Consider the following 25463-nt stretch of genomic DNA (forward strand, 5'->3'; position numbering starts at 1 on the left):
TAAGTAAATAAGAGAGTGATTTAATGTGCGCACGAAGTTTTACACCTTTTGGCTCGGGGGTGTGTCATTTTACATGACGACTATTGGTTCACCAGGGTCTCCTTTAATTGGCTATGACTATTCTAGAAGTTTGTAGATTGAGCTGACTCATCGGTCAGGCGCACGCGCTAGCCTAGGGAAACCTGTTTGTCACGTGCTCTCCCCTTTCACTCGATCAAAGAATGAATCAATACTTGCCCGTACAGAACCGGTGAAAACCAGCCTGACATACTAACATAGCTCCCTGATGACAAATTCCAGCCCTTGGCAAGTAATAAAACTTTCAATGTGGGCCTGTAGCAAATAATCTCATTATGACCAAATTTGACAGGGGCAATACATGTTTTACTGAGTATGACCCAATGCCGGGTCGTAACATGTATATTTATGTGTGAACATTCATCTTAATTGGATGTAAAAAGTATATAGTATAGACTAGGAGGATTAAAAAGTTTTTACACAATATTGTAAGAAGGTCAACCGTCAATACGGATTCACAATGAGATTCATAGTCTGTAAAGGGAATCCTCCTTTCTTCTTCCATGACTCTCTCTTGTCTTATTCTTGAAGTGATCATTCTTCACAATTTTTCTTCTCATTTTGATAGTCATCTTCACAAGTTTTGTCGATATTGGCTGATGACGACAGGGTTTTTCAGCTTAAGACAATCATAACAAAACCACTTCCATTGCTTGTTAATCTGATTTCATGATATTTCCATTTCTGTGTTGATATGGACCAAGCAACTTAAGACCTAAATTCATGAATATCTCTGTTATCACAGCTGTTACAATAAAACTGTATAAGACATAAATGATTGGAAATTATATTCTCTATAACTTTTGTTATTTAGTATTTATAGATAGGACCAGTAATAAAATAGATATTTGAGAAAAACATTTTTTTTTTGCTAGTGGCTTTACGTCGCACCGACACAGATAGGTTTTATGGTGACAATTTGATAGGAAAGGCCTAGGAGTTGGAAGGAAGCGGCCATGGCCTTAATTAAGGTACAACCCCAGCATTTGCCTGGTGTGAAAATGGGAAACCACGGAAAACCATCTTCAGGGCTACCAGCAGTGGGATTCGAACCTACTATCTCTCGGATGCAAGCTCACAGCCCCTTCCCTTAAACTATTCATTTCACCCAATATGAATATCATTCTTTATAGCCTGGACTGTAGTGTCTTATTGCTTGATAGTACATACCAATTTTCATTAAATTCTCTCCAGCCACTTTTTCGTGTCTTGGCATTGATATGGACTAAGCAACAAAATTCTAAATTCATTATTATCTAGGTTATCTAAATTCATTATCATTTAGGTTATTATACCTGGTACAGTAAAACCATATAAGATAGAAATGATCAGAAATTGTATTCGCTATACCTTTTGTTATGTAGTACTTATCGATAGGTATTTGAAAATTCAATTTTAGGTCTTCGCCTAAACTACCATTACACCCAGCATGAATAAAATTATTTATAGCCTAGACAGTAGTGCCTTATTCCCTAACTTTACATACCGGTACTGATTTTCATTGAATTCTGTCCACCATTTTCTCATGATGAGCGTACATATTCACAATTATAGGGTTGAGAGTTTCCACCTAATCAATAATCAATTACAAGTGTACGTATTTACATTAAAAATACATTACATCACAGTACCAGTTTCGATCTCATAAGAGATCTTCAGCTTCTGAAGATATCATGAACATCAAGTAACAAAACAGTGAATACATTGATTTGAAACATGGGTTAAGATTTACTCCACTTCAGAACAGATGCTCGTTGGTATAAAACTGAGTCTGACTTCTTGTTGATATATTCTCTCTTATGGTTGGATTAGGTGAGAGCCTCCCTTGGTGTAGGTGCTTTAATTGTGAACTGTTGATGACTGAGTGTGTGGTAGTGTGGAATGTTCTCTCATTCCCTGGGCTGGGTTGCTTGTGGTTCTGTTTTTTTTTTTTGTTTTTTTTTTGCTATGGGCTTTACGTCGCACCGACACAGATAGGTCTTATGGCGACGATGGGATAGGAAAGGCCTAGGAGTTGGAAGGAAGCGGCCGTGGCCTTAATTAAGGTACAGCCCCAGCATTTGCCTGGTGTGAAAATGGGAAACCACGGAAAACCATTTTCAGGGCTGCCGATAGTGGGATTCGAACCTACTATCTCCCGGATGCAAGCTTCACAGCCGCGCGCCTCTACGCGCACGGCCAACTCGCCCGGTGTGTGGTTCTGTTGGAGGCATGCTGTGCAATAGTATATTTGTAATGTAAATACATACACTTGTAATTATAACAAGTATTGATTAGGGGGAAACTCCCAATCCTATAATTGCGACTGTCGAACTGTCAATATGGACATGAAAATAATAGCATATAATGCATACAGATATGACGTAAAATTAAAAATTACATTTCCTGCTTACTGTGGATACGACCGATACAGAAATATCAATTTTTTAAATTGTGGTCAGTGTACAGACATTATTATTGTTTATGGACATATTTTTTTAAGCAACTTTCTTTCAGTTGTGATCTCTTGTGTGCATGGTAGTTGTTACTGCCAATTGCCAAACTGCCATGGCCTTGATGTGGATATGTATTTCAAATGAAACAGATTCTGATAGGTATATAAAAATTACACTGTATTGTAAAATATGAAATTAAGATGAATTTATTGGTTTTTATTTCTATTTTTTTGGGTATGATTTGAGAATTACTTGGGTGCCAAAATTTTTCCTGTTGCTATAGTTAGGCAGAAGAAAATAATTCTTGAATCTTAAATTTGTTTCCTTTCATTTTCAGAAGTTCCTGCTGTCAGTGTTGATAGAGATTCCAGTTTCAGCTACAGGATGAAAAAGGATATGGGAGAAACACCTGTAAAGGATTAGATAATGTTGTTAATCTGTGAGAACTGTAAGAATATATTCATTCATGTAATGTTTTGAAAAATTCTGAGATGCTAATTGAATAATGATAGATATTCTTTTATGTTTGTATTTCATAGAATAATGGAAAATTTGCTCATAATGGTGAAGTGTTTTTTTCTGTGATAAACACCTGTTATTTCTGTGCACTTTGAAGATCATCCACCTTTACTGTGATAGGCCGTCAGCTGTTTTAATTTGGTTGGTCCAACTGTGATGATTTTTGTATGTTAAAATTGAAAAGAGATTGTGAGGAAACTTTGTTCCATTTATTTAAGACTAATTTATATATTTATTTACTTGGAGCATAATTAGCAGCGTACTGAATAGTACTAGACTTAACATTAAATTACTGAATAATCTACAAAGCATATTGATGTGTTTTTCTTGTATAATTGATAAATGTTAACTATTTTAGCTAAATTTATGATACTGACTTCCATTTTTTCTGTGAGATGAAATGAGTTACTTTTAGAGCCATTTTGGAAAGAGATATATGTGTACATTTCCCATTAGTTTGTGTATTTTTTATGTGATAACTAACACAAATATGTTTTTGATTGTTGCTCTTTCACTTTTTTTATATTTGCCCTTACTGTCTCATATATTTGTGTTAAAAGGTGTTACCCTGCATGAGTGCCTCTAAAGCCGGGTCTCCATCAATTAACATTTAACAACATGATGTTAAAAATGACATGCTGAAATATTGACATGTATACGATCATTTGGTTCATAGTTGACTTAACATGTTTGCTTGATATGTTGAATTTAACATGTTTAACATGTTGGTGTGTTTTCTGGTGGGATTGGAAAACATTGTTTGTGTGGCTTTGGCAAATTTTGTAACTACATTAAAATCATACTTAGACCCTCAGAAAGTTTTTAAATCCAAACCTGTCTTCTGCTTTAAGTTCATTCAGAATTTCACCCTCATTGTGCCTTCTATTCAGATATTGTCGTACCCACATTTTCCTTTCCTTCCTTCTCAAGAAGGGCCGATGACCTAGATATTAGGCCCCTTTAAACAAGCATCATCGTCATCATCATCAAAATTTTATGAGAAGCAACAGTGACAATAATAAAGGCCAAATCTTCATCGGAGTCCATTGTCTTTGTAAATGCAAGGCACCACCTGAATGTATTAATACAAACTGATATGATGAACGAGCTGTCTATAAACGAAGGAAGTCAAGTTTAACATGTTTATAAGTGTGGATACAATGTTAAGTGAAACAGTATTTAACATTGTGTCCACACTTAACATGTTGGTGTGTCACCAGTTAACATTTAACAGGTTTAACATTTAACACGTTAAATGTTAATCAGTGGAGACCAGCCTTAAGGGAGGGCCAGAGAGCTTGGTTTTATCCAATCCACCCCCATGAACTTCCCTCATGTACTCTCACTTTCCGTATAACAATCAGAGTATGGGGAATATCACCCATCAGATTTACTTAATGTTTGGTGAATTTAGCAACTAGTATGAACCTGCTTCTGTCACTAAGAATGCTTGTTATCTAGGCCAAGATATTTCTTAACTGTTCTTTATAGCTGTTGACATTAACTTGTGAGTCATGAGGATTTGAAACACAAAGTTGAATGGCTTGATTCTTGTTGGTTTTTTTTCTTTTTTTTTCTGTGGTTTTCCTGCCCCTGGATATAATGATAGAGTGACATCTTGTTAAATCTGTGGTCACTGTATTCTCACTTCATACATTTAATTACGAAGAAACATCAGAATTGGTACCGATATGACACAGTTAACATACATAATTTATGCTAGATAAATACATCTGACTGATAGTGAAAACATTCAGGATAATTCATGAGGAACCTATCCAGCTTTGAGGTAGGGAAAGCACAAGGTTTTTGATATAGTTGAAAATACATGCATGTGCATTATTAATTGCTAATGGAAAATTTTGTTCACAGGAGAATAATGGAAAGTTTACCTTTAGGCATTGTGGGAAGCAACCACCTCTGATTAGGAAGATGATCTACAGGGGATAGGAGATACGCTTCACAAAGTAATCTTTGTTAGAGTTTACAAAGTGATTGAAGTAGATTTTCAATTTTCAGCGTGAGCACAGCCTGAAGAACGAGTCGATCTAAATCAAAAGCGAATCCCTTTGTTATGGTAAACCATGTAACCACTCCTGAGAACTACATTTTTGATTACCATGTATGTTTATGACACGGAAGAAGTTTGCTTTTGATTTAGACAGTGTGAACTTCAGGGTTCAGTTCTAACTTCTATCTCCTTGTTTTTTTTTGCTTCACTCAAAGGCAAACTTGCCGTCCTTTTCCATTGGACAGTGTCTTCCATTAGCGGCTAATGATGTGCATGTGTACGAGACGTTGAGTGGCACTTTCAGAGCTGTCAACAAGGTGCTTTCCCAACCTTGAAGTGCAGTTGGTTCACTGACAGTACATTTAATCATTTGCCAGTGTGACGAGTACTTGTAGACTCAGAGAGCAGGATGATTTGCATCCTATTGGAATTCTCTACATAGATGATCTTCATAGTTCCACATTTCAGATTCTGGTAAATACCAAAATAGTTTCTTAATATTTTCCCAATCCTAAACAAAACTAAGGCAAAATATGCACTCTGGAGAGATATCACAGTAACTCTGGTTTTCAGACTGTTCACCCGCTGTGAGTATGTCAGCATTTATCTGGAGTCCTTAATGAAATGTCATGTGTTCTGTGTACCAAAGAAACATGAAGTGGTTCTGTAACAAAATTGAATTTAAGTTAATTGGCAAGTCTCACTATTCAAGCCAATTGTAATTTTTTTTAAGTAGTTATCAATATTGAAGCTTTCTTGGGCAACTTCAGAGACAGAATATTGGTAGTGAATCACACAAGATTAGGAAGATGGAACAAACCTAGCCAAGTATTCAAAAGACATGACATCCATGGCATGACATTTTAATGTGTGTTCATGCCTTGCTTAGTTTCTCTTCTTGTACTTTTTCCGAAATCTAACTGGATTATTCAACCTTATATGGTGATAGAAATGTATCGTTTGTGTTTTCCCCTCCTCTCCTACGTGATGAAAAATACATTGTGGGAGTTTTCAAAAGTATTTTAAGGAACAGTGTGTACTTTCTATGGGAGTAAGATGTAATATAATGTGGATGCATGTACTGTATTTCTCCAAATCCAAGGCGACCCTGAATTCAGGACCACGCCCATTTTGCCTTTAATAAGAATTAAATCAGGCTTAAAATGTGCTTTGTGAAATCATAATTTTATTTATATCAAATTTCATATTGAATGTGAGAAAAAGAAACGCACAGTTATCTAAATCCTAACAGAAACGCACAGTTACCTAAATCCTACCTACTTCTCTAATAATTTTCATTAGTGGTATCTGATACTGCTTTTGAAAGTTCAGGGAATTCCTCTTCACGAGACCACATTCGTGTCGCATCAAGTGTTCTGACCTTGCGTTTTTCGAGCACATACCTCACAATTTCACGTGTGTCTACAATACGACGATCCATCGCGAAAATATTCCTGTTGTCTATAAAACCGTTACTTTTATTAAGCGCCAGGTACTACAGTAGACAAGTTATAACTCTGCCACTGAGTAACTGTGGCCTTTTTAAGAATTCTAAGGGTTGCATTCTTGCTATTCCAAATTGAATGACATTTCCTGCGCAGCAATCATCTGAAGAGAGTAATGTTTTGATGCCAGTCTGCACATTTGAGAAACTCTTTCATGGAGAACCAGGGACATTACGCAGAGGCACTGTACAACCGGCTGCCAGTGTTGTTCATTACTGTTAGGTCATGAATGCAAACTGACCCTTGATTTTTGACATGAAATTCGAAGAAATATGGTAAATGTTTTGGAAATTGTGTTCATAAGTGTGCATTTTTTGTGTTTTCAGTTGATGTCTTCTCGTCATTGTTTTTGGCTTTATATCTGAATAAATGAAATAATAATAAAGTGGAATCTGTGTATTTGTTGTCTAATGATGCCTGCTACCATTCCATGAAATTCAGGCATCTGGGTAGTTTTGGGAAAGAAGTTGTGCAGTGTTATGTAAATATGATAATACTGGTATATCAATATTAATTTTACACTTTTGCAGTATAGTTGCAGCAGCTTTAGGAACTAACACATGTATTATTTGATTGATCACATAAAAATTACACTGAATTAATATCATTTTCCTGCCTACTGTTGCATCATTTACATTTTTTAGATTTCTCTGCAACCAATGCCACAAATTAAGTACTGGTGTTTCCTTATAGCTGCAAAATATCCCTCCTTCTGAAAGTTGTAATTTTGTGAAAGTTTACTAATAGAGGAATTCTCTCATGGCTACACTTTTCTGTTTTCCTTCCTTAAAGTAATGCTTATAGAGGCTGAGCAAACCTCTTTGTATAGAAGAAGTGAATCATTGTTTTGATCTGTATTCTTGTATTATTTGAGGGAGGACAGTTAGTGGGTTTGAACCCCACTGTCGGCAGTCCTGAAGACTGTTTTCGCACCACCCCCTGTGGGTTGGGGACGCACATGTACAATACACCGGCGGTATTCCCTGCCTGTTGTAAGGGGCGACCAAGGGATGATCAAATTAGAACCATGAGACTATTTGTAATTAGTACTATCACGCAGGGAACACCACGGGTTGCATTTTCTTGCGCGTAGTACAACTATGTTAGGTACTAAATAGGTTTGTGATTAGTAGCAAATGAGAGCGCAACGACTTTTGCAGTATCTGTGATTAGTGGCACTATATGAGCGACACCATGGGTTGACGGAACCCATGGTTCTGGCTTGCCTATGATTAGTACCCACTATATGAGGAACACCATGGGATAGTACGAGTCCCTGTGGTTAATACACTTAGGTGATGAACACCATAGGTTTGCGTTGCCTGTCAATGGCGCTGCAATGTGCGAAACACGTGCGAACTTCATTACCTGTGAGTAGTACCATAATGTGTGGAATACCGCGAGTGTACGCTACTCTTGATTAGTACCGCAACATGACAAATACCATGGGTCTACTTTTCTAGTGATAAGTACCATTATGAGTGGCCGAATACTTGGATTTTGGACTCCTTTCGACTACAAGCATCAATCAATCATTGTGCTATAGGAGCAGTCCCTTGGTCAGTAATACTATTGTTTTGCGCTAGCTTCTGTGCATGTGAGGCACTGTGGGTCGGTTCCACTGATCATTTTAAATTAATATCCATCCATTCATTCTTCATCCTCACGTTTTGAATTGTGGTCAGTGGAGGATTTAGGGTTTTTAATTTGTCGTTTCATTTCGTCTCATTTCATAGCATTAGGGGCCGATGACCTAGATGTTAGGCTCCTGTAAACAACAAGCATCAATCATGTTTTTGCACCAGGCAAATGCTGAGACTGTACCTTAATTAAGGACACGGCTGCTTCCTTCCTACTCCTAGCGTTTTCCTGTTCCATCGTCGCCATAAGAGCTGTCTGTGTCGGTGCAACGAAAAGCAAATTGTTAAAAAAAAGACAGAAAGGTCAATAAGTTGACTTCCATCATGTCTCTGCCTTAAATAGCTCCTGAATCCTTTGGAGCAACACTTGTAAGGTTAATATCCTAGCAAGGCTATTGGTATGGATCTTAGTCTCCTTTAAATTTGTCAGCAACCCTACTTGAGTAAAATATGCTCAAATGATTAATCTTGGGGTACATTTTAAAGTATCATTTTTTCCCTATTTTGTGACCACATTGTTGACTATTTTTTAGTGTCGTGTACCTGTATTGTAAAATCTTTCTCTTAGAGAGAGAGAGAGAGAGAGAGAGAGAGAGAGTGTAAATTGACCACTTAATGAGTAGTGAGTTACCAGTATTAGTATTCTGTTTTAGTTTCTGTGATGTGTATTTGAAGGAAAAATAATAACAATGAACATTTTTTAAACCATTTAAACATCAGTGAACAATGACTTCTATAATGTGAAAAAGTCAATTTTATTGTACAGTGCTTTAAAAAATTGAATAGATTTGAATGTAGTAGCCTATTAGCAAGTTGTATTGGTTGGAATAGGGAATACAAAGGCCAACTAGGAGGCATCACAGGGTATCTTTTCTTATACATACACACTCATCTTTTTGTTGATGAAAGCACTGCTTAGATGATGCCATTTTGCATGTTGTGTTCCTTTTGTATCGTAATGTTTCGATTTATGTGCCAGAATATCGAACCCAAAAGAGCACTGGAGAATTTTTGGTATAGTTCACTTACATTGGAAGGAGACAATTTTATCTCAAGTGGGCTATACTGTTTTTAGCTTCAGCTTAGGTATTTCTCATGTCCTGGTCGTATGATTAGTTAGAAACATTGATATCGTTCTTGTTTATGATTACTTTTGTTTCTTTAATGAATTGCAACTTAATCCTGTGTGCTTACAATTTGCTTTTATTTATTCAATGTGTTGGACATTAAACAAAAGTATTGCTGTTATTGATTTAATATATATATTTTCCAGGCTTTGAAGGAGCGGCGTGTTCAGGTGGTGTCTCAACTGCAGGAACTTCAGGAAGCAGTTGCACCAATTCTAGGTCTCTTAGCTAATGAAGAAGCAATGAAGACTATGGAAACCAACAGAGATCCAAAAAATTTGCTCAACTTCCTCATCAAGGAATATCAGGTTATAAATTTGTCACTATCTGTCGTATAAATTATAGTACGGAACCATCATAATAACCTCTTCAGACACGATGTATCATGTGAGATACATTTGGCCATTCTGTTCTTTCTGAGAAGTGTCTAAAGGCAATGCCCTGTCCTCAGCTCCTCGTTTCATTTCATAATAAGAACCATGATGCCAAGTCTGGGAGCAAATTTTTCCTTGGTCGTCCTCGACCTTTCTTCACTATGATTTTTCCTTCCAGCAGATTGGTAAGAAATGTATTCTGTTGCAACATGTGACCAGTGAATTTAGCTCTTTGTGTCGTTAACATCAGTTCTCTCTTCCCTTGAATTTCTTCTAGAACATTTTTGTTTGGTCTCTTTTCAATCCATTTGTCTCCAGACCCACATCTCAAATGCTTCCAGTCATTTCCAATCCTGTCCAAGATTCACAGTCATACAAAAGAAATCACAAATTTCTTCCTAATTCCAAAACTTAAATTAAAAGATTTCTCTTATTACTTAACGCCTGTTTGGCAAGTGCTGTTCACCTTTTGATCTCTCTGCTGCACCTGCATGAAGTTATTTAGAGCCGTGCGGTTAGGGGTGTGCTGCTATGATCTTGCATCTGGGAGATAGTGGGTTCGAATCCCACTGTCGGCGGCCCTGAAGATGGTTTTCCGGGGTTTCCCATTTTCACACCAGGCAAATGTACCTTAATTAAGGCCATGGCTGCTTCCTTCCAACTCCTAGGCCTTTTCTACCCCATCGTTGCTACAAGACCTATCTGTGTTGGTGCGATGTAAAGTAACTTGCAAAAAAAAAAAAAGTTATTTAGATCTGAGGTGTCGTCCTAAAAGATTTCTGTATGTTAACAGGATTTCCTGGTAATTAGATAATTTATGACGTAGTTTCCAGCTTCCTGACTAAAGACATTTCCCAAATTCCCCCACCCCCTCATGATGACAAAATTCATACAAATTGATGTTCAGAAGTGTAAGTATGGCCCAAGATAATAATAATATGTTTTATTTATTCTGGCAAAGTTAGGGTTGTACTCCCTTTTGTACATTTAACCAGTTTTAACCTAGAACACTGTTAATAATAACTACTGATGACAATAATATGACAACAATATTGACAATAATAACAGTAATAGTATTAATAAAAGTAATCACGTGTAAAAGAACATATATAATACACATCGTACGTGGAGTACATTAAAAATATATGAATAATGAGTACTATAACTACTGCTTAAGAGAAAGTTTAGAAAATATATACATCTCTACAGTATACCGAGATACCGCTTTCAGTTGAGAGGTGATAAGAATTAGGAATAAGAAGAATAAGAATAAGAGGTAAATAATTATGGAGACGTGGTAGGAGGAGGTGTTTTCCAGTCATAACTGGATGATACATGCATGTTTACCTAGTATTTTGACACAGGCATGTTTAAAAGCTGAGCTGCTGGACATGCTTCTGACGTGCACTGATAAGAGATTCCATTGTCGGGCTGTGGTAATGGTGAATGATTTAGTGTAGATTGCTCTTCTGTGTGCAGGAAGGGATAAAAACACGGTGCTGCAGGATTGGGTATTTTGGTTATGGTCCGTGGAGAGGAGCTTGATGCGATCCCGGAGATAGGGGTTGAGAAGTTTTAAGAATATTCTGCAAAAAGCAAAGAGCATGAAGTGCGCATCGTTCTTGCAGGCAAAGCTACCCGAGCCGTGTGTAAGACGGTGTGACATATACCACGTTTGCATGGGGATTGAAATCGATTTGAATACGCTTTCCGTACTCAATACGTTACCTGTTTCCATGTAGGATTCAATTCGTGTTCAGATCGATTTGAATACGATAGTCTTGACACTCATAGAGTATGAGATCGCGCAAGGCCGTACGAGAATAATCTGACGTGTAGCACTTGGCAGTAACAGCCAACCCTAACCAAAGTAGAGCAAATAAAGAAGTCCTCGTGCATTATTATCAAGGGAATTATATTCCGTGATACAAACTTGTTCTATGTACATCCTATAGCCCGTACAATCACCGAAAAACAATGGAAGTGTCAAAAGCTGTGTATTGTGCCTCATAGTGTATCAGTTTTTTGTAAGTTTAATCCATTCATTTGGGAGATGGGAGAATGAACGATTGGCGCGGCAGAGAGAAATGGCGTTCTTCCTGCAGCAGTTGCAAGCGCAGAATATGGTTTTCCTTCAATCTAAGCTAAACAAAAAGAAGCGTATGAAGAGAAGGTACTGGGTAAAAGAAAGGAGTAAGGACTGGTGGGAGCGTATAGTGCAGCATTACTTCAGGATGGGTTCTTCGACATTTAAGTTCATATTCTGCGTCTTGAACCACACCTCAAATCTAACAAGTTTTTTGTGCGCAAACCAATGTCTGTTGAGAAAAAAGTTGCAATTGCTTTGTATAAACTAGCTTCATGTGCTGAATATAGAGTTGTTGCAAATCAGTTTGGTACCCATAAGTGCATGGTACATAAATGTTTGTATCAATTTTGTGAAGCCGTGTGTGCTGAATTCAGTAGTGACTACTTAACTATACGGACAATGAAGCTGATAGATTATAGTATACCTAATGATGTCGAGGCACAAGAGATCGCTGATGGGTTTGAGGGTATATGTGGCATACCTAATATCATTGGTGCAATAGATGGTACTCGTATCCCAATTTTGCCACCAATGGTCGGGTACAGAGATTTCATAAATCGTAAAGGTTGGCCTTCATATAATATGATGGCAGTTGTTGACCATTTATATAGGTAATTTAACTCTGTTGCTTATTTTTAATGTGTTGATGAAATTTTTTCTTTTGAAAAGATTAGGCATACATTCATATGATATTCTCAACTAACATAGCTTTTTTCCTTCTCAGATTTAGGTATGCAACCTGTCAGCATGTGGGAAGTACGCATGATGCATGTGTACTTAAGGATTCGAACCTATTCAAATACGCAAATACTCTTCTACCCAAAAGAAAAAAGACAATTGATGGAATAGACATTCCATATTTTTTAGTGGGTGACCCAGCATAATCCTCTATTACCATGGTTAATTAAAGGTTACAAAGGTAATTTGACACCAGAACAAGAATCCTTCAACGTATATTTGAACAATGGTAGGGTAGTGTTTGAAAATGCATTTGGACGATTGAAGGCCCGTTTCAGATTTTTATTAAAGAGAATAGACATAAACCATTCATTTGTACCGAGTGTGGTTCTTGCTTGTTTGATACTCCATAATATTATAGAAACAAGAAAGGATAGTTTCCAACAAAACTGGTTGGAAACTGTACAGCAGGCAGAACTAGAATTTCCTCAGCCCCAGCCCAGAAATGCAAGAGACCTGGACAATTTGAATGCTTCAGTTATAAGAGACACTTCAAATAACTACATGACTAGGTATCCACATAGGAGATCTAGGTTATAATAAGTAAACTGTACTCCAGTGAAAAACCTGGATCCTTTTAATATCCGTAAGAAATTGCAAAAATAGTCTAAAAGTCCTGTAGGCATAAAACCAACATAAAATTTGCTCATATTTGAATAAAATGTTAAAAAAAGAAAGTTGTAAGATAACTTGGTGATGTGATTTAGTTTGTAAGAGAATGTAGCCTAACATTTAAATTAATTTAGCTTGCTCAAATTTATTTGTAAATATATCCCCCTCATTATCCAGTAACAATATAAGAATTTGTGATATGAAGTATTGTATCTCCTCCTTTAATGAAGCTAGGTTAACATTATGTACTCCTTTTTCCTTAAATCAATTTATTCCATAAGACAGTTTAAAAGTTATTATACATCATACATTTAATTTATCAACTGCATCATGTCAACTAAGAGCCTCAAATTTCATGAAGTTATGAAGAATATTAATTTTAATAAGCATACTTGCTCACCAGTCTCTGAAAATCAAAATTGTGTACAATTCCTCTGTACAATGCTATGACTCTTACGCACTACACAACACCAATGTATGAAAAGAGTGGAAGATTCATAGAGTTCATGGTTTAAAATCTAAATAAAAAATGACATCTTACAAAAAAATAAAAATATTATCACACACTTATGCACTACACAACACACAATTATGGAAACAGTGGACGATACATAGTGAAACAGGAACGCCTGTACTTCTATTGTTCGGAGAGCATGGGTGACGTCAAGGCGTGTACGGCCCATGCTTAGAGAGTATGAGAGAAGAGTAGTGAAATACATTTATGATTAATGGGGAACTTGCTGTTTATTCAAGAAATAAGCAAAGGAATTATATCACCTTTTACAGATGTGTTGTGAGATTACCCTTGAAGGTGCGGAGGAGACGTTATTCTGCGGCGGCGTCCTTCGTCGCTGGTGTCGGCGTCGTTCCGCGTCGTTGGTGTTGTCTCAGCACTGGACGTTGACGACGTCGCGAACCTCAGGCAGATCGTGCAGCCTGAAACAGTTGTTAAGGAGCGGAGAAGTGAAGAACTCCCGCACAGAATGCCAAGGGGATCTGGTGCGACATTTTTCTACCGCACCGCGAATTGAGGCGAAGCACTTTTGAATAGTTTCCCCAGTAATAGTGTTTGAGGCACTTTCGAAGATGAAATCAAAGTCACAGTAGACACTATCGTACTTGAAATAAACAATGAAAGCGATCTGGAACCTTCCGAGATGCAAAAACACTTCGCTCAATCTCAAAAAAAAAAAAAATTCCTTGGATACAGTCTTTGCACTGTATACATAAGTACAGCACGCACATTCTCGTTGAAATAAACTAGAGCTTCGACGAAAATATGTAGAAATAGTTTAAGACAGTCCAAGTCCTGTTACGTCGTAATTTTTCAGAGACAAGGTCATCACTGAGGCGCAATTTTTGACAGTTTCATGAGGGGATTTGACATAGTCTTCAAATAAAGTGAAGGTGGGCACAGTTTATGCTAGGAAATATTAACACTTTTCACGCGGAGCGATAGACACAGTCTTTGAGGGAGAAAAAAAAAGTAGGCACTGTTCTTTATAAAATAACGTAACACTATTCGTAAAAGAACTGCTCATAATACCAATATAAATGGTCCGTTATTGGACATTATAAATTTTCCAGCCAACTCATTCCCGGTTGCCAGCGTTTCGCCCTCGTGTGCTAGGCTGGGCTCATCAGTTGGTACCTAGCACACCTACCAAGACGCTGGCTAGTGCATACCATGGAGGCCACTGCGTAAGCTAATTGTAGCCACCGGCAGTGCCAATGCACTATGAGACATTTTGTCCCATTATCAAAAATTGATGCCTGCTTGGCCATCAGATGATATAGATGTTGATTCCCATAGGAAATCTGAAATATTTGTTCCGAATGAGTAAATTTATAATACCAATATAAATGGTCCGTTATTGGACATTATAAATTTTCCAGCCAACTCATTCCCGGTTGCCAGCGTTTCGCCCTCGTGTGCTAGGCTGGGCTCATCAGTTGGTACCTAGCACACCTACCAAGACGCTGGCTAGTGCATACCGTGGAGGCCACTGCGTAAGCTAATTGTAGCCACCGGCAGTGCCAATGCACTATGAGACATTTTGTCCCATTATCAAAAATTGATGCCTGCTTGGCCATCAGATGATATAGATGTTGATTCCCATAGGGAATCTGAAATATTTGTTCCGAATGAGTAAATTTATAATACCAATATAAATGGCCTCCACGGTATGCACTAGCCAGCGTCTTGGTAGGTGTGCTAGGTACCAACTGATGAGCCCAGCCTAGCACACGAGGGCGAAACGCTGGCAACCGGGAATGAGTTAGCTGGAAAATTTATAATGTCCAATAACGGACCATTTATATTGGAATTATAAATTTACTCATTCGGAACAAATATTTCAGATTCCCTATGGGAATCAACATCTATATCAAAGAACTGCTCAGTCGCTAGGACACAATTTTACGAGGTACCTTAACACGGTAGAGGAAACAACTACAGCACAGTTTCAAACGTATAGTCTCTTTAAATTCACAGTCCACAAACAAAATACAAATGCACAGCTCTACAGACTGATAGAAACGAAATTAAGCTTTCGTTCACGCGCGAAGTTCAAGTCCACGGAGAAGGCTTTCAACACTAACACTTCCGAACGCAAGTACCCATCCGGACAGAGTGACGAACCGTATAGCGATGTGCTTGCTTGCATACACACACTGAGTGACACACGCACTCACCGCATACTGCACACTGCTTTACTCAAGGCTAGCGACTGCCTTTTATTGCCGATGGTCGGAAGGCGTGGTTGCACATGTGGGCATCTAGAAAAATTTATATCTCGGCCATCCTTCTGCCGATTTACGTGAAATTTTGGTTAGCAGCATTTATTGTTCAGGCCTACAAGGTGACATCCTCGAAATTATGATATTACATTCCGTTCGTGATGAAATGTCATGGAACAGGAGAGAACTTTCGGTGTGACGTCACTTGGCCTTGGCTGGTACTCTGGAGCAGCGCGAGCTTGCATGTTGTCTCCCACAATACCTGCACGTTCGGCGCTCGTTTTGAATGCATACAGCCGGGTGTTAGTGAGTTCCTCTGAAGAAATGAATGAACATGAATGCTCACAGCGCATTCCCGTTCAATAGTGTTTATGTATTCCTCCTTGGTCTTTTTGTATTTACATCGCTATCATCTGATTCTTCGTCAGCTTCAGTTTGGGGTAGTCTGGATGATGTGGATTGCTGAGGTGAAGGACTTGAAAATTGTTGCTGGTATGGACTGACTGATTGTGGAGGAATATCAGCTTCAGTTTGTTGTACTCTTGATGATGTGGATTGTTGAGGTGATGCACTTGAGCACTGGTACGGATACAGTGAGTGTGGTGGAAACATGGAAAATGGGTAAGTTGGGACTTGGGATATATTGATTAGGCAGTCGATTGCAGCTGTGAAACTCCCCACAATTGTGTGTAGGTCCTCCGATCTTCTCCTACTGGCAGCTTCCTCTGCTTCTTGCTGCTTTCTGAAGATACTCGTTCATGAGCTACCTCTGCTGTTCCATGAATTCCTCCAAACCAACTTGTGGGGACTGTTTCCTCTTCTTATATAACTGTCTACCTGAAGCACATGATCAGCTTGTACTCTCTCTAGCAACAGTTCCACTAGATGACTGGCTCCCAGTTGGTGAATGAAAGAAATTACTCAGGTCTGTTGTGGTTACATCAGGGGCGATGTCCACCTCAGATTCGCTAAGAATTACCCCTTGTTGTTGTTGTTGTTGTTGTTGTTGTTGTTGTTGTTGTTGTTGTTGTTGTTGTTGTTGTTGTTGTTGTTGTTGTTGTTGTTGTTGTTGTTGTTGTTGTTGTTGTTGTTGTTGTTGTTGTTGTTGTTGTTGTTGCTGCTGCTGCTGCTGCTGCTGCTGTGTAGGGATTCCAACAGTATCAAAGCCCTCAGTTGAAGTTAAAGGTCTACTTTCTAGAATTTCATCAAGAAGATCAAAATATTCACACTCTTTTCTGTCCAATCCACTCCTACCGTTCTCTTTTCTGCAAGCATTGTACGCGGACTTCAGACTCTTCCACTTATTCTTGATCTGTTCAGCATTCTTATTTACATACCGAGCTCGATAGCTGCAGTCGCTTAAGTGCGACCAGTATCCAGTATTTGGGAGATAGTAGGTTCGAGCCCCACTGTCGGCAGCCCTGAGGATGGTTTTCCGTGGTTTCCCATTTTCACATCAGGCAAATGCTGGGGCTGTACCTTAATTAAGGCCACGGCCGCTTCCTTCCCACTCCTAGCCCTTTCTTATCCCATCGTCGCCATAAGACCTATCTGTGTCAGTGCGACTTAAAACAACTAGCAAAAAAAAAATCTTATTTACATAACCTCGCTTTCCCATTTCCTGCTCAACTAATTTATATATTTCAGCATTTTTGTATCGTTTTCCGTCGAAGAGCTTATGTATTTCCTTCTCTCATATTATTTCTAATAACGTTATACACTCCTCCGGCGTCCACACATTTCTACTTATACTACACATGTTAAATTTGTCAACTAACCCGAGAAATAAACATAAACGAAATCACAGGAAGCACACTATAAACAAAGTACAATCGAGCATCCGCAGCTTTTTCAAATCGATTTCCACACGTTCCGTGTTTCCGTGATACTATATCTGTATTGAGTACGATTCGATCCTACTTTCTAACAGAATCGAGTTTGAGATTCAATACGAACTGAGTCCCCGTTTCCATGAGGTATTGGATACGGAAAGCGTATTCAAATCGATTTGAATTCCCCATGGAAATGTGGTAATAGTCAGCGTAGCGAAGTCCACAGATAAATCTTACACAAGCATTCTGAGCACATTGTAATTTCCTTCCCCAGTCTACTCCTAGGTTGATGTAAGCTATATCGCAATAATCAAAATGAGGTAATGCGAGTGATTCAACAAGAATTTTCTTTAGTTTAAAAGGGAAAGTGAATTTGAATTTACTGAGACAGTGTAGCATTCCGTATATTTTTTTACACACAGGTATAGTTTCGACAGACCAGGACAGATGTTCGTCAAATATTATACCAAGATTTCTTACATTTTGGCTATACTGTATGGGAGTACCACTTATGGACAACTTTGGTAACGCTGTTTGATTGAGTTTGCAAAGAAATTTAGGGTAACCAATAATTATTACGTAGGATTTTGATGGGATTAATATTAATCCGTGATTTTTGGCCCGTATATCTAATACAAGATATTAGAATCATTCCATATAGACGGTTTTCACATTATAAAGGAAAAAATTTAAATGCATCCTCCTAATTCAATACAAAACATAATTCCATCATTAGATGGAGCAATAAAATACGAACATGTTTCAACTTGTACGAGCCATCCTCTATGAAATAAGAGCGGGGGGTTAAATTAATCTACATAATGCAAGCTAGAAATGAGCTAAAAACATAAGAAAGAACAAATGAAAAGCAAAGGAGACATGACGGAAATAAAAACCATAACAATATACAATATTTATCATCACTAGAAGGAGCAATAAATAACTCGCTGAGACAAATTCATGATAAAAATTTAATATAAAACATAATTGAGTCCAGAAAGTGTGCTAGCCTAAGAAAAAAAGAAAACAAATGATACAGACGGAAACGAACAACAAGTGCTTGCAGTGAGGTTATGGACCTCTTAGTCTAAAATTTTTTTAGTTTGATGATGATTAAAAAACAGGAGGAAAACACTGTTGAAAATTGAAAGTTTGTAGAAACACCATCACCACAAATGGCTAGGAGGGGAACGAAAAAGTTTGAGAAACCAAGTTTGAGAGGAGACAACATGCCAGGTGAAATGTATGTGATACATACATACATACATTATCATTATAGACTGTTATGCCTTTCCGTGTTCAGTCTGCAAGCCTGTGAATTTACTAAATGTCGCCACAATCCTCGATTTGCAACTAGGGTCGTGGGCTCATTTAGTTTTATACCCCTTATCTTTAAAACGTTAGAAACTGAGTCTGCACGCGGCTGTGAGCTTGCATCCGGGAGAGAGTAAGTTCGAATCCCACTATCGGCAGCCCTGAAGATGGTTTTCCGTGGTTTCCCAGTTTCACACCAGGCAAATGCTGGGGCAGTACCTTATTTAAGGCCACGGCCGCTTCCTTCCAACTCCTAGGTCTTTCCCATCCCATCGTCGCCATAAGACCTATCTGTGTCGGTGCGACGTAAAGCCCCTAGCAAAAAAAAAAAAAAACTGAGTCTAACCATCATCTTGGTCTACCTCTACTTCTCTTACCCTCGATTATTCTCCTAGGTAACCTATCCTCCTCCATTCGCCTCACATGACCGCACCATCGAAGCTGGTTTATGCGTACAGCTTCATCCATCGAGTTCATTCCTAAATGAGCCTTTATCTCCTCATTCCTAGTACCCTTCTGCCATTGTTCCCACCTGTTTGTACCAGCAATCATTCTTGCTACTTTCATGTCTGTTACTTCTAACTTGTGAATAAGATATCCTGAGTCCACCCAGCTTTCACTCCCGTAAAGCAAAGTTGGTCTGAAAACAGACCGATGTAAAGATAGTTTCGTCCGGGAGCTGACTTCCTTCATAAAGAGTACTGTTGTTCGCAACTGCGAGCTTACTACATTAGCTCTACGTCACCTGGATTCAATCTCATTTACTATATTACCATCCTGGGAGAACACACAACCTAAATCCTTGAAATTATTGACCTGTCCTAGCTTTGTATCACCAATCTAACATTCAGTTCTATTGAATTTCTTACCTACTGACATAAATTTAGTCTTCGAGAGGCTAATTTTCATACCATACTGATCGCCCCTATTTTCAAGTTCCAAGATATTACACTGCAGGCTTTCGGCACAATCTGCCATTAAGACCAAGTCGTCAGCATGGGCCGGACTGCTTACTACATTTCCACCTAACTGAATCCCTCCCTGCCATTTTATACCTTTCAGCAGATGATCCATGTAAAGTACGAATAGCAAAGGTGAAAGATTACAGCCTTGGGTAACCCCTGTAAGTACCCTGAACCAAGAACTCATTCTACCATCAATTCTCACTGAAGCCCAATTGTCAACATAAATGCCTTTGATTAATTTTAATGATTTACCTTTAATTCCATAGTCCCCCAGTATAGCGGACATCTTTTCCCTCGATACCTTGTCATATGCTTTCTCTAGATCTACGAAACATAAACACAACTGCCTATTCCTCTCGTAGCATTTTTCAATTACGTGGCGCATACTGAAAATCTGATCCTGACAGCCTCTCTGTGGTCTGAAAGCAAACTGGTTTTCATCCAACTTCCTCTCAACGACTCTTCGCTCCCTCCCTTTGAAGGTGCCAGTGAATACTTTGCCTGGTATACTAATCAATGGGATACTTCGATAGTTGTTGCAATCCTTCCTGTTCCCTTGCTTATAGATAGGTGCAATTACAGCTTTTGTCCAATCTGAAGGTACCTTACCAACACTCCATGCTAATCTTACTACTCTATGATGCCATTTCATCCCTGCCTTCCCACTATACTTCACCATTTCTGGTCTAATTTCATCTACTCCTGCCTTATTTTAAATGGTCGAGAGGGCAGCGACAATATTGAGAAGCTGTGTTAGAGAATTAACAGGTGCGTGGTAAACTCTAAGTGACCATAGTGGAAAAAGTCAGTGAAGTTTCAATGGTACTTAAAGGTGATAGTCTTCTAGAACCGGCCTGGCCTACTCGAAGTTAACTGTCTCGTTCGTACGATCGAGTCTATTGTTGGCTCAAACACAGCTGACTAAGATGTCCGAAACCTCACTACAATTCCAAATGTCTCCTTTTTTACATTCAGATGTTGGTTAGCTCACCAAAGACACTTATTTATGATGAAAAGTTAGGTGCAACAACAAAACAAAGGAGTTTCTGTTTTTTTAAAAACTTATTTATTCAGGGTCAGCAACAGCATAACTCCGAATTACAAAGATCCGAGCTATGTACTGTGACCGTTCATCATATCATCAGGAATATATTATGGTATTCTACCGTTCAGACGTGCCATTTTCCGCGCTCTTATACGTTAATTAGTGCCCATGTTAGCCAAGCTTACCCTCCCCGGGATACGAGTCGCGCGCTGTTCATTCCATGAGTCAAACTCTAATTGTGTGTACTTGCTGCACCGCGTTGTATTTTAGCCTGCGGGCGAAAGCGCTCTGTCAGGTGCGAGAGGGAAGCAACTGCCCACGCCGATATCTAGGTCACAAGCACGGCCCTCAACCCTGAAAAAATATAATTTTTTCACTCTTTTCCTGCAAAAACACTACTACCAGTCCACAAGTCTTCAGCTGTTTCAGAAAAATTAATTGCAGAAATCAGGTAATACTTGACGGATTTCTAAAAGTCAAACCTAATGATCGGCAGAATTTACACAGATTTATCACACCAACAAGTGCTGTATGTAATGGAAATGTAACCAAGTACGCAGCAAACAAATACTCGAACAGGTGTTTGCCAGATGGTGAAAACGGATGGCACTAACAAATTCGCAAGCTTCCTAAGTTCAAGCCCCTCCCACACGAAGCCGCCAAAGGACGCTATGGAGATTACATCAAAATGCACGAAGCTATGGTAATAAGAATCGATTAAGGAAAACTGGAGTGAACGAGCTTCAATTTGATACCACAATTAATGGTGGAAAGTGCCGACCAGCGGAGCAAATTTTCAGAAGGGGGTGGAGTTTACCCTCTCCACTAGGTCTAACACGGTTTCGCTATTTAAGGTGACCGCTTCAGAATAGTTACAGTACTTCGATATTTCCAATTACAGTGTGACGTTGTGTATGTTGTGAGTGACTCTTCAACATGTCTGTTATAAAGTGTGTGAAATTCAGTGGCTATTTGTTGGTGTCTACAAGTTTCATAATAATAATAATAATAATAATAATAATAATAATAATAATAATAATAATAATAATAATAATAATAATATCAACATTGATCATTAACTGACATTGCCATCATGCTTGTAAGTTGTGAATCTCTGAAAGAACAATTCACCTATGAAAAACCAACACCTAATCCATATTCAGAACCCCCCACATTACAAGAAGTCAAACAAATAAGAACCCCCCACATTACAAGAAGTCAAACAAATAATCGGAGATTTAAAAGACAACAAAGCACCTGGAGAAGATGGAATAATCGCTGAAATGTTGAAAATTGGTGGTGACAAACTGGCCCAGAGTATTCAAAAAATCTTACAGGACATCTGGTTTTCTGAAGAAATTCTGGAGGATTGGAAATGTGCATTGATTCACCCTCTTGACAAGAAAGGAGACAAATCAGATATTAATAACTGCAGAGGAATTTCTCTCCTCTCACTCGTATATAAAATCTTCTCTAAAGCTCTACTTAATAGATTAGAGAAACAAACAGACCACTTGATCGAAGATTATCAGGCTGGATTCCGAAAAGGGAGATCCTGCGCAGAACAAATCCTAAACCTAAAAACCATACTACAGATTCGCAAAACCCAACAATCAGTAATCACCTTTGTTGACTTCAAAAAGGCGTATGATTCCATAGATCAGCAGACCCTGTTCAACATACTAGAGGAATTTCAAGTCGACAGGAATACGAGGGAATTGATTAAACAAACTCTGACCAACACAACATCAAAAGTTAAGTTCTTGGGAGAAATTTCTGAACCGTTCGAAATCTGAACTGGTGTCTGACAGGGAGATGGACTATTCCCACTACTATTCTATTTAGTTTTGGAAAAAGTGATTCGTGAATGGAGAAAAGAAACTAAAGGTATAAACATTGGCAGACATCTTAAAGACAAAATTCACCTTGATTGCTTAGCTTTCGCAGATGACCTTGCGATCCTTTCGAACAACAGACAAGAAGCAATCCACTCCATAGAAAAATTTCATGAAATAGCCGCAAAAACCGGACTTTAAATTTCATTTGAAAAGACGCAGTTTATGGAAGGAACTAAATCAAGATTCGACAATCAACCATTAATCACTAAATGTGGAATAATTTCCCAAGTAGACAAATTCAAGTATCTAGGTGAAATTATTCAGCCAGCAGGGTTAAATCAGAAAGCTAACAAAGAAAGAACTGCTAAACTGCAAAGGGCTTACAAAATCACATGGAACAGATACAACAAAACATGTATATCCAAAAATGCAAAATTACGACACTACAATACAGTCATCAAACCAGAGGCACTTTATGCATCTGAAACACTGATCATTGGTGGCAGGTCACAAATGAAAAGCATTGAGAAACAAGAGAGGAAAATTCTCAGAAATATCCTAGGACCAAAGTTTGAAAATGGAATTTGGATGAAAAAGAAACCACACAGAATTTTTCAATTCACAGAAAAAATCACAGATACCATCAGAGAGAGACAACTAAAATTCTACGGACACCTGCACAGAATGGATAACAACAGGCTGACAAAGAAAATTCTGAATCTAGCTCTAACCCTGAAAATCCGCAACAATTGGTTAGCACAATTTCATGAAGATCTACAAGAAGTGGGTATTGAAGACGAAACCATTCAAGATAGATTGAAATTTAGGAGCTTAGTAAACAAACATAAATTTGCAGAGAAACCAACAAGAAAAAATACAGGCTGGACAGAAACACGCAGAAAGGAACACAGTGAAAAAATGAAGAGATATTGGGAAGAAAATAAGAAGAAACATGGTGCAAAATAAGTTCAAATGCGCTCCACAGTTGGGCACAACAAATCAAAAAAAAAAAAATCAATATTGATATAATTGTACGTAAATGTGTGGAGGTATTCATACTTTCCGAGGATGTGACGGTGATTATTCATGTGACGTATGGAACCAAAGAATAAACTACATGGGAGCGATTAATGTGTAACTGAAATGCTGGTAGGCAGCACCTCAGTAGAACTCAGTATACCATTTTAGTAATGTCGGTAAAATTGTGGAGGAGCTTTGCTAGCCGTGTGATACTAAATAGTGAAGTGAGAGACGAACAAGCGGCTCACTGATATTGAATTCGAAAAGGGGGGTATCGGCTAATAAAACCCTAGTGCAGTAGTTAACTTTGTATCCCATAGAAACGGTGAAATAGGCAGAGTTGAAACCATACTTGTTATGACATTGCCAAGTAAGCACTGAAGTGAAATTCGGATTGTGTATCACATAGGGCCTAATTGCTGATAGTGGATCCGAGAGACGAATGGGGGAGAGCGATGGGCTACAGGGACATTACCATCGTTTGATCAGGGAACTCGAGCCTGATCGTATAGCTGTATAATGTGTCCCAAATTAACACAGTCATCCTAAGTAAAATCCCCTCATATGTGTTATGTACCAGCGACGACGTCATTCGTAGGAGCATATCCACGTGAACAGGTGATCATCTATTCGACGCATCGTGAACCTCGAGACCGCCTCAGCGCGAACGTGACCCAAGTCATCGTGAGAGCAACCTATCTACGATCGAACTACAAACACTATGCTGCTGTTTTCACTGCCGTGATGTCCCGCTAAGAACCTATGCCGTGCCTGCGGGAGGAGAGATGTTGGACCGTACCAGACAAGTGTTAAGTACCATTGTGAAGTATTCGAGAGTCGCGGTTTCAATTCAATGTAAATATGTAAATTGCATGCAAATGATGTAGACCGTAGATTATGATTTGCAATTTCAGAGGGATGAAATAGTTGCCTAGTAGGAGTATATAGATTTCTTCAAGGCCGTCCTTTATTCCATTTGCACGGGATATAATTGCATGTTATGATTAAGGCCCCTTAGTTAAATAAAATGTGGAGCAGCGTAACTGAGTAAGGGGATTTGAAATTCACATAAAATTCACTCCAGTTTACCATCGGCTATATTCTGTATGAGTCTTCAGAAACATTCTGAATTTTCTATTTCTGCTCCACATCAGAGAGATACCCACCTATGTAAATTAAGTTTATATATGAGCATCAAGAAGACGATATGACAGTGGTTGTGATTATCAGTGAGTTATACTAAAATCGCGAGTTTCAATGTATATTTGTCCTCAGTCGATAGAACAGCTTCTTTTGTAACTTGCGTGTATGGCCGAGTCGAGAGAGTAAGAATTGAACTTTGTGTAGGAGACTGTGATGAGCCTATGATTTAAGGAAGTATGAATTTTGCCCAGCAATTTGAATAATACCGCGATGAGTAATTCCGTGTGATGAATATAAAGAAGGCTAGATTAGAGCCAATTCACATTAATGATATTAGTGACACAGTGGAAAATAAAAGAAAGCGGATGAGCAGCGAAAGTATTGATCGCACGACGGGCCGGGAAAGTCCCGTTACATGAAGGGAGTGTTTGTATTCTGG

General features: G+C 38.5%; 1 protein-coding gene across 2 annotated transcripts in view; it reads left to right on the forward strand.

Annotated features, from left to right (window-relative positions):
- Nucleotides 1–25463, forward strand: part of LOC136864824 (eukaryotic translation initiation factor 3 subunit E) — a 365794-nt gene that overhangs the window by 89202 nt on the left and 251129 nt on the right. For both annotated transcript variants that reach the window (XM_067142266.2, XM_067142267.1), the window contains one exon: nucleotides 9462–9623. In XM_067142266.2, coding sequence (XP_066998367.1) covers nucleotides 9462–9623 — 162 coding nt within the window. The remainder of the gene's footprint in view (nucleotides 1–9461; nucleotides 9624–25463) is intronic.

The sequence above is a fragment of the Anabrus simplex genome, chromosome 2 (genome assembly GCF_040414725.1).
Source record: "Anabrus simplex isolate iqAnaSimp1 chromosome 2, ASM4041472v1, whole genome shotgun sequence".
In the NCBI taxonomy this organism is placed as follows: Eukaryota; Metazoa; Arthropoda; class Insecta; order Orthoptera; family Tettigoniidae; genus Anabrus; species Anabrus simplex.